This window comes from Cucumis sativus, chromosome 1, assembly GCF_000004075.3.
Source record: "Cucumis sativus cultivar 9930 chromosome 1, Cucumber_9930_V3, whole genome shotgun sequence".
Classification (NCBI taxonomy): domain Eukaryota; kingdom Viridiplantae; phylum Streptophyta; class Magnoliopsida; order Cucurbitales; family Cucurbitaceae; genus Cucumis; species Cucumis sativus.
The window spans coordinates 21,087,851-21,098,969 of NC_026655.2; the positions used below are offsets into that span (position 1 = coordinate 21,087,851).

At 31.2% G+C, this 11,119-nt stretch overlaps 1 protein-coding gene across 2 annotated transcripts; it reads right to left on the bottom strand.

The window, feature by feature from the left end:
• Window positions 1-3,550: 3,550 nt before the first annotated feature.
• Window positions 3,551-9,019, bottom strand: LOC101209410. Of its 2 annotated transcripts, none has more exons than XM_011659721.2 (7): window positions 8,831-9,019; window positions 8,577-8,742; window positions 7,935-8,125; window positions 5,773-5,864; window positions 4,870-5,132; window positions 4,281-4,430; window positions 3,551-3,721 (listed from the first exon to the last, which is right to left on the bottom strand). In XM_011659721.2, exons 1-6 carry the CDS (start codon window positions 8,916-8,918, stop codon window positions 4,310-4,312), a joined length of 921 nt encoding a protein of 306 aa, XP_011658023.1. In that variant the 5' UTR covers window positions 8,919-9,019; the 3' UTR covers window positions 3,551-3,721; window positions 4,281-4,309. The 2 variants fall into 2 exon arrangements, with proteins under 2 accessions (XP_011658023.1, XP_004152907.1); XM_004152859.3 differs by having other exon boundaries at window positions 3,554-3,821; window positions 8,831-9,018.
• Between the last annotated feature and the right edge of the window lie 2,100 nt (window positions 9,020-11,119).

An 11,119-nucleotide genomic window follows, 5' to 3' on the forward strand; every position in this document is an offset into this window, starting at 1 on the left:
ATTATACAAATTATAACTACATTTCTTATCATTCTTGGTGGTTCAAAAATTTCTATCTTCTATGTCTTAGATTATTGAAAGTTTGATTGTAATTATAAATTTGTAACAATCACTATACACCTTATTGTTGCAATTTGTTATGTGTGTTCAGGGTCTAGGAAATTAGAGGATAGAAAACTACTTTTTCTTTACAAATAAAAAAGAAGAAGACTTATGAAATATGAGTAGTAACAGTTTCAGTAGAAGTTTTACTATACTTTGGTAGAAGCAAGATGTATTGATGTAAATGGTGGCATGCATGAAATTGAACGATACTCCAAATGTACCACACCCCAAGTATTACACTCTTACTTTTTTTTTCCTTTTTTGGCAAATAAATATAAAGATTTTGTTATTTTTCTAGTGAAATAATTATTTTATATAATACGTCTTAATTCTTAAAAGATAACTTATGGAAAAAATCAAGAACTGCATGCCCCAAATTTTGAAAAGTTCTATTTATTTCACTTTGAATTTTGAATTTTGAATTTTGAATTTGAAATGGAAGTATTCCCTAAATTTACTCAATAATTTTTTTTTCTTTTAAAAAGATGTAAAAAATATATCATAGGGTTTGTCTTTTAAATGAAAAGTCATGTCTGTATATGTGTGAATATGACAAAACATATAGAAAATCACACTACACTTAATCATTTGTAAATAGAAGAACATTTGAACCCAATAACGATTTTTACAATGTCTTTTTTAGATAGAAAAATTTACTCTCTCGAACACCTAAACTTAACGAGTTGTCTATTAATCTAGAGCTATTTTGAGAAAGCAGTCTAATTTCTCTTAGAGGCATGGTTTTAAATTTTAATGTTGGGTTATTCCTTCCTGGGGTATTAAGTGGAAACTACTCAATAATATTGATGTTGCTTCAAGTCCATCACGTTGAGTGCTTCCTGATTATCTGGGTTGTGTTTGATTGGGTAGCAGCTTCAAAGTTATTAATTATTAGATGCCATGAGATTAAAGTCTTGAAGGTTATGGTTATTCTTCACATATAATGTTGCAGATATTGTTATTGAGACAAATTTCCTTGACGGAGGTGGTTCAGTACTTGAATATAGCCTTGTCTATTTTTCGACATAACCATCTTCGTATGTACGGTGAGTTTCTTGTAATGTGGTGTGTGGGTGTTGAACACCTTGTTATTGACTTCATGATTCATTGATTGAGAAGATTGGTGAAAGTTGGCAAGCCTAACGATATTAAAGGTTATAATTTTGAGGTCATCGGGAGCTTAGACATTGAAACGCAAGGATAACACATAAAGCATATGATTTAAAGGAAGCTTTGTTCATATTTCAAGTGATTTAAGGAGAGCCTTAAACATTTATCTTATGAAAATTGTATAATACAAAATAGATAAACATTCTGAAGGCCCTCCAAATATAGGTGTCGTCAGGATTAAGATGCCAAGCAAATTTAGTGTAGGTGTCTATTCTTACTGTTGCTTATCCTATTTACAAAGTCAATAGCTTTGATGCAAGTTAACACTATGACACTATATTTTCACAATTGAATACCTAATAGAAAAATGTAAAAACCTTTAAATGTATATATAGCTTGTCAAAAGATTAAAAAAAAAACTGCAAATGTTTTTTAAAATTTAAAATAATAAAATTCAACATTTAACTTAGATTAAATCTTATGAAATTGAAACTTTAGTATACAATTTATACACCTGACTATCAGGTACAAGTAGCTATAAATCTTTTTTCTCACATGTAAAATTTAAGAGCATAATACAAGAATCGTTTAAATATCAATGATAGTTATAAAGATGTTTTAAAAGTATGAAAATACTTCTCTTTTGTTTTAAAAAAACCATACCTATGTATTTGTCAAAATAAACACAATTCAATTCAAATACAGCATGGAGAGATTGAAAAGTTTTATATATGATATTACTTGACTGGAGTACCACTCTTCTAGTTCACACTTAAACTTATCTCATTAATGATTTGTAGACTTTCCATTAATATCATAGAGCCTCTTCATATCTTAATTTTAAAACAGGTTGACTTAGAAAGAAAAAGAGAAATTGAATTAGATGGTTCATTAATGGCTATTTCAAACAAGAAAAAGAAAAGCCATAAAGAAAGGTAACATGGCTACCCTAAAACAGACAAAACAAGGACAGAACATTTTTGTTAATCTTTCTAGACTTTTAATTGATATTTTGATGTTCATACTTACCCAACTATTCGGTGTCTTTTATTTTTTCAAAACTCATCACCCTATAATTTTAAATTATATATGGATTAATTAAACACCAAAATAACATTCCAGAATATATATATATATAGATACATACACACACATATACATATATCCACAAAACAATATAAATTCCAAAATACCTACAAGATACAAATTTATGAGTGCTGCTAAATGTTAACTCAAATTTAAACATAACTATGCATTTATCCTTGTATCAATCAATAGCAACATTGTATCAATAGTATGTTTGAGAAAGAGACTATTTTATTAACTTGATGGAAATTAATCTATAGAATCTCAAACTTTTAAGAGCTAAATCCAATTGAGAAAATTTTAAATGTTAAAGGAAAATGTTTCGCCGTTAATGAGCTTACTCTACGACGAAAAAATGTTATTTCTTTAAGAAGTCCTAAAAAATAAAAATAAATAAATAAGAAAACATATGATTCACATGTATTGTGATCGATAGCAAAGTTGAGTTTTCAAACTTAGATAGCTTTTAAAATTCAACACCCAAACATACTAACGTGTAGAAATTTAACACCATAGAGATTTAAAATTAAAGTTAAGCATGCTAATAAATCTTAGAAATAGGGAAAACAAACACTACAGCAAATGTGAACAATACATTGGAATTTATCAAAAACAATGAATTCACAGTGAAAATTGAGATAAATGGAGATTCATCAGGAAAGAACTGAAGGTAGCAAACGGAAAGGAGTTATCAATTGCAACTAGGCTTTAGCTCTTATGCTTTCTTCAAAGGCCAACTTGGGTCGATTATCGATGATCCCAACCTAATGGATCTAATGTGTAATGACCGAGATGTGTATGAACGAAAGATAAGGTCAAAAAATGCAACCACATATACTGTTAACAAGTAGTAATATGAAACTATTTCAAGTATTGTTTACTGACAAGACTATTTATGAAACTCTTAAAAAAAGGGTTTTTAATGTAAACCAATAAAATGAGTGGTTTCAAGATTGTTTGAAAACAATAAAGATAAACAAAACTAGGAAACATGGAATTCAAGTCACGGACACATCGCCTTAAGTTGCAATCACATCAACCTATTTGTTTCTTATGAAACGAGAACTTCTATTTAGCATTGTTTTCAAATACCCTTAGAAGCCTAAGTAGCCTTTATTTTTATAGCTAATTAGATTTTAGATAGTTTTACGTGATCTATTGATCCAATGATGTGCCATGTGCCTAAGGTTTCCTATTTTTAGGCTCCTAGTCTTCTATGTTGTAAAATTCAATTAAGAAGAGTAAATGCTTCTCACTATCGAGATTTGAGATTTTCTTTGGAGTTAATAAAAGAATCGGTTAAGGATAATGTAGAGTCTGAAAGTGTATCAAAATGAGAAGCCAAGTAAATCAGCTCCTCTTCAAAAGGCATTTGAAGAAAGCCAAGCAGCAACAACAGGAATTGAACATCGATAGAGATCTACAAAAGAGGATAAATCAAAAGACATTGAGATTTTAGGCAATAATCTCCAGAAACAAAGCCGATCAAGACTGCTGTATTTTCCCATAATTCGAGACATCTGAGAAAAAGAAACAAGATAAAAAATTTAAACAAATATCAAACAAAAAATACAAATAAAGAAAGAGAAGTGAATTAAAAATAAAATAAAATAAGGGAGAAGAAGACCATTTCTCAATTTTCAAATGAATAGAGGCGATTTTACAAAAAGAAATATTGGTGAGAGCATTTTTTTTATAAACAAAAATGGTTTCACGAGCAAAGGAGACCTTCACTCACAAATTGTCAAAAATATTATATGATTACATTTCATAATAAGTACTACGTAACCATATGGACCTAAAAAAATTCAAATAAGTGTCAAAAAATCGTTTCAAATGTAGAACTAATTGTAAAGTAAAAAACTAGAAATTCAAAAAAAGATTACTCAAGGGAATAAACAGCTGCCAATCAAGAAGGACTAATGTCATATATTAAACAGAGACATTATATCTCAGCGGTCTGAAGCCAATAAACTTACAAGCTCCGGTTAATACTTCTAAGACGGATTTAACGTTTCCACCACATGTTGACTATACCATCTACAATGGACTTAATACGTTCTCCCCATGGTTTTGATTCAGTTGCTGTATGTTGAGCCTCATCCACTGTCCTATTCTCAACGTTCTCCCTGGCAAAATGGAAAAATTGCAAGAAAATTTCAGTTATCTAATATTAATCACCCAACAATACACATTTATAGCACTTTTAAGGATAGTAATTGAGTGTATAATAACATTTTCAAAGAATTGCAAATATAGCAATGATAGACTTTATCGTTGATAAACGACTATTAATGATAGACTCGTTCGCACCTACCAATGATATGGTCTATTGATATCCTTCGAGAGTTGGATCTAAAATTTGCTACATTACCAAATAATTTTACATTATGTTAATATCTAGTAATACTTTAGGCTTGATTTTTGCAAAAGGGAAAGAATTATTTGGGCCTCGTGAATTATTTTATTAGCTTAATTGGGAGTAAACGATTGGCACATCAAGGAAACCAGAACGAGAAGTTTTTTGTGGAATATCCATATAATCCAATATGAATAAGGTCAACAAACCTGTGTAATTTAGGAGAACTCTGAACTTGTTGCTCTTTACCGTATGAACCTTCTTCATGCTTCAGCTCTTCAGATGAAGATCTACTTTCAAGGTGAACATCAGAAACCGCATCTCGCTCATTTTTTAGTGCATGGCTTTCAGTAGAAAAATGTTCAGAAACGTCAAACTTCTTATCATCATCACATGGTTTCTTATGAGAAGAAATAACGTCCTCAGAGTCCTCCAAAAGATTGCTTCTCACTGGAAGGACAGAATGGCTAACCTGTGTTCAATTACAAACTAATTAACTGAAAGATCTAACACTGGAGACCTTCAACAAGTGGTAAGATTTGTGATTGAATAAAATGAATGATAGAATTCCCTTTAAAATTATGGTTATATGGTTGTGTGAGAAAGAAGAGAGTTTGAATCATTTCCATCATAATTCTGGACTAGATCAAAAGTGAAAACTGCTATACTTAATTCAGAAAAAAGAGTTTCCTTGATAAGATAAACAAACATATACGTAAACGTTTTGTAACTCCCTCATTTTGTCGCTGATTTCAACAAAAAAGCACACACATTGTAGTTCCGTACTTCCAATGAAATTACTTTACGAGGGAAAAAAATTCCAATAGTTTCTTTAGACAGACTAACATGTTCAATTGTAACCTTATTTTCCATTTTTTTAAATATACCACTTAGGTGGAAAAACAACCAAACAACGAGATAGCTTCTAGAGGTCTTCTTGCAACCTTTTTTATGTACACTGTAACACCATTAACGAAGAAAATCCACCAAAGAGATCCTGAACTAGATCAACCTAGCCTTACAACTTTCTCAAGGGAACATTGTAAATTCCATATTCGGTAGAAATACTTGTAATGATTACGATAGACAAAATTTACGAGTTGCAAGCTTACATCATCATCAGCAGACAATATCTTCTCAGCACGAGAGGACTTTTGCAATTCAGATGCTGCTTCCAAATGTATTCTACCAGCATTAGGCCTCTCTGCATCATGAATAATCATCCAATGGGAATTAGTTCTTGTCATTGAACTCAAAGAAACAGTATACTCAATTTATTATAAATGTGGTCCTAAGCTCTAAAGAAAAGGAGAGGAGATAGTCTTGTGACAATGAGAAGTAAATTTTGCAGGGAAAAAAGGCCAAAAAAAAAAAAAGCAAAGTCATAAAAATGTAAGCCAGTACTCAACATTATCATTAAATAAAAGTATTCAAGAAAAACAACTGATCTAAATGAATCATTTTCTTGATAAAATCAGTAATCCCCAAATTTAAGTCGTTTAAAAATGCAAGTATGAAGGAACGAGGTGAATAGCATAAAACAAGTTAGTTTATGGTGGGAGAGCTGTCTTTGTACCAAAGGGTAGTGTGGAAAGTCATACGGGTGGTTTGTATGAGGGAAGTATAGAAGTGAAGATGTAGGTTGCCACTTATCAATTGGTACCAGAGATGAAATAGTGTGGGATGACGTAAAATAAGTATGTTGGAATTAACCTACGGGAGAAATTGAGACCTCTCAAAGAGTTCAAGAATTTTACCTTCTTTTAACAATAATTAGGTTATAATACATTTTAATTTTATTTTACTACATTGTAGCCCCTTATCAATCAGCATCGGAGCTCTATCCTAAATTTTTAGGAAGAACATCTTGAAATCACTAGAGGTTGGAAGTAGCAGTAGGAGAGATGCAGAAAGTTCCAGCAACAGATGAAAATATAGCTGCATTTTGCGGAGTAGAAGTCAAGGGCTGAAAAAGGGTGTCTTACATGCACAGAACTTCTTTTGTTAGTAAGAATCCGAGTTTGCATTGAGTAATATGAAAGAAAGTACAAGAGTATACAAATAACAAGCTTGCGAAGGAATCCCACAACTAATTATGGGATGAAATTTCAGTCCAAAATAATTAAACCCACATGGAACACCTAACAAAATTCTTTGTGGCTGTAAAAGGAAAATAACCAATGGATTGAAAGAAAGGAGGTGAAGCCAAGGGAGGTATCAAAAATGAGGGGAAAAAACTTCCAACTATTCAAAGGAAGCTACAATTTCCTCCCTTTCATGGCAGAAATCTTCATGAACGAAATTTTTAAGAGAAGCAAACTTTTGGAGCAAACTAATCAGAATGGATGAGAATGGAAGTCTTTATGTTGAATATGACAAGAGAAATGTTGGTAGGTTTAAGGGATCAAGCAGGGACCCCTTCTTACTTGGTAAGACTTCAAGAGATCAAGATCACATTGATTTTTCCATGTCTCCTTGATTTCCTTACTCCGTTGTTTTTCCTTTGCTTAATGTAGGTTGAACCATAATTTTGGTATTTTCCTTTTCCATTTCTTCTAAACTACAGAACAGGTTTTCCACTCCTCAAATTAAGGAAGCAGACTCTTCGCAATAAGGATTCTTTGAACTTCTTCAGCCATTCTCCTCACGTTAATAATTTGTACAGCTTCAAATTGGTTAAACATCCAACCCCCCCAAGCATGCCCAAGATAAAGCTCTGGTAAGTCTCAAGGAACTTTCTTTGCAGTAGTATGGAAAATATAAAGAGAAGAAATTTTCCATAGCTCGTTGAGATGCTTGTAGACCGGCTACTAGAGAATTCTCCAGGCCAAAACTCTATTGACAGATCTAATATCCTTTGCATCTTTCCTAGCCTGATAAATATCCCGCTAAATGTTGCAAGAATGGTAGCCATTCAATTAGCCTGTCTCGTGCCTTCCTTCCGTAATCCTAATATCACAGTACATCACTCTTTCTACCACTACAGTTATTTTCAATATTCTCATAATCCTCATAAATGATGTGACAATTCTTGACTTTTTATTCAGTATTTCCTTTAAAATATTAGTGATAGAAGAAGTAAACCAACTCAACGCCATTATAATTAAATATACAACTGAAATTTATATTTTTTTTAAGATACGGTAAATTGATGGAGGCATAAGACTCTTATGATCTAAAGAAGGCAAGAGACTCAATGTGAAAAAAATTGAGCCTCATTCTTCGGGCCCAAAAACCTTTTAAGAACTGAATATATTTCTAGTAGAAATTTCACCTTCAGTTAAGCTTCCATTACTTTTGATTTCTGTTTCTTGAAACGAATTTTTACTTCTACCCTTTAAGGACGACATTGAAGATTCACTCTGAAGCTCCTGAAGGATTTTCCTAACAACATAGTAAGAGCCACCTACTTCTTTACAAGTATTTGCTGCCGAAGGGAACTTCCCAGTATTTGATGCCTTATACCTGCAGAACGAATAACGAAGTATTTACCGACCACAGATTAACAAGAAAGTGTAAGATGCATTTAACAAACTTGTTCACCTGCAGACAACAAAAAGAGTATTAAAACAGAAATGACGCAAAAAGAAGCTTGTTACAGAGGGTGCGTTAGAACTTTCAAAAACTATCAAATTTTCATTCATTTGTTACTTTTCTCAGGTTCCATAATCAGTAAGAGGAATGGATACCTTCAGCAACAGAAGAATAATAGGAACACATTCTAATTCCTTGAAGTAATCAGTGATAATAAACGCAAAGCACATTTTTCTTCATGATCATATTCTTAATTACTAAAATCAGAACTATTCACTCACTAAAAAGAACAATACAGAACATACTTCAACCATTTGCAACAGTTCAGAGAAGTGAAATCAACCGAGAATAAATTTTAAATGAGGACAAAACAAGAAAGTACTTGTGCACGAAAGATTCGACCATCGCTCGCCTTTCTTCTTTAGAGACACGTTTACGATCCTTCTCAGGACCGGGTATATCTGAAGCAACAGACGGAACATAGGATCTTCCTCGCCACCATGTATTTGAGTAAGGTACAAAATTGTCAAGCTCTTTCCTACTGAACGCTGCAAAAAGATGAAGATTAACTGAAAACCGAATGCCTCCATTAAAATAACAGGATTTGAAGAACTATGAGAAGGAGAGGGTTTGTACATGATTTTAAGCCGGAATTTAAGTGGTCAGCAGAACTGTAGGAGTGTAATCGTCTAGTAGGAAGAAGCTTAATCCTCATTTTCACCATAGATTGATGTTCTTCAGTTCATCGGAGAAGAAAGAAGAGGAGGGAAAACCGCTCTCCCCAGGGTTTTAGGGTATTTCCTATTTCCTAATAGTGAAATTTTAATTTGAAAAAAAAAATATAGTAAAAATAAAACTTGGGATTAATTAAAATAAAATATAGCAAAAAAAAAACCAAAAAAAAAAAAAAGATAAAAAGTAATTGAATTTAGGGTTTTAGAATTTATAGATTTTGGTTTTAATGACTAAAGAGTTTTTAATTTGTTTAAGTTTAAATAGCACACATGTTATTAGCTACTCTATTTCAATTTAAGTTTTGCTTTGTTGTGTTGATCGTAGAAAATATATGGTTTATGAAAGCTAAGGAAAATGGGGTTTAGGGTTTAGTTTTGGATAGTGCTACTCAAAAATAATAATAACAATTTTACAAATTTGTTCATGTGACGTTTGTGGTTAAGTTGGACAAAATTATATTGGATTCTTTGAAAACATACAAGTTTGGATTTATATTGTAGGTGGAATATCCCAAAATGTAAGGGTACGATAACGACTTTATTAATAGGTCATGTTGCATGGTTGACACAAAAAACATGTAAGAAATGACCACATTCTCCAACCTAGTTAAACGATATGATAAAAGAATATTATATTTGATATAGAACAACAAATGGCCAAGTCCACTTAACACGAAAAAAAATTATATAAACACATTCAAATCCTTTATTTGATATGTATGTTCGACAACTTTCTTCTAAAAGATGACATAATCAAGTCGCATAAGTAATTGGATCAAATATCACCATAATTGCATCAATTATAAAGATTAAACATGCATTTCAAAACTCACCCAAACAAATTATTAGAGTTCATAACTTTGTAGCTCAAATTTGAATTGAAGTTTTTGTTGATCTCAAATTCTTCAAGAACCACCATTAAAATATTTTCCACTATTCATCACAAAACTTAGAACTTGATTTTGTGGGATCAAATTTGTCATCCGTTTGAGAGATATTTTAGTATAAAAGAGTTCTTGATTAGTGAGAAGTATTTTCTAACAAAATTCTTAACATCAAAGAGCGTTTAATCTCATCAAAACTCATGTATTTATAGTCAAAACTTTTGGTTACAACAAAATTGAAACCGATTATTGACAATGTCGCTTCATCCGACTGATTGTCGACCGATTTTGGTCGATTTTTTCGGTTTTCAACATACCATAATCACTTCATAAAGTTATGCAAATCAAATTTGCATCTCAATTTGACACTTAATTCATGCATCAAAGTGAAATTTGTGGAGAGATCAGTGAATAACACCTATCCGAGTAAGCACTTTGGGTTGGAGAAAGCAACTAACGAAAGCCAAAGTTCATTCATTTTTACTCTCAAAGCCAACATTTCTTAAATTTTCAAATTTTTTATTTAACTAAATAATTTTATAAGTAATTTATAAAAACACATTTTGATTAAGTAATATAAAGTATTGATTCATTAATCAAAATTTAATATTAAACTATTATTTTAATCACTCGTTCCAATCAATCTCATTAATTCGAATCTCTATTCATATTATCGATATTCAAAATCTTCTTTAAATTTCATTTCTTTCTTAGTTTGTAATCGTCAACCATATTAAATATTATTATCAAATGTTATTAACAAATCCAACCAATTTAAATGTCTCGATCACATTATTCTAAGTTTATTCCATAATAAGCTAGTAAAGAGACCTAATAGACCTACAAATTATGAGTTATAACGTTTCAAGATCAACCAGTTAAACTCTTTGGCCTAGTCAATTAACATTAGTTAACTAACGAAACTATCCACTATGTAGCTCATATTTGCACTCTTCACACTTTATATATATTTATGTTCACTTGATATAACTATAATCAGTAAGTTAATCCATGTAATGTCAACATAATACCGTTTTATCTTATTTAACCTTATAAAATCTCAATTTATCAAAAATACCTTAATAACATTTTATTGAATAACATAATAGTTTAACAATTTGACTTCTAAGACGTAAAACTCAACCATGTCTACCTTCCAAGCTCCAGTTCATGCTTTTTTTTATATTGTCATGATACAAGTTTCTGTTTTGGATTAGTTTAGAAAAAGAATGTTTCCCAAGAATCATTTTCATTTAAACACTTTTGATAAACTTTGTCGAGGAAAAATTTTGTTTTTTTAGCAATGT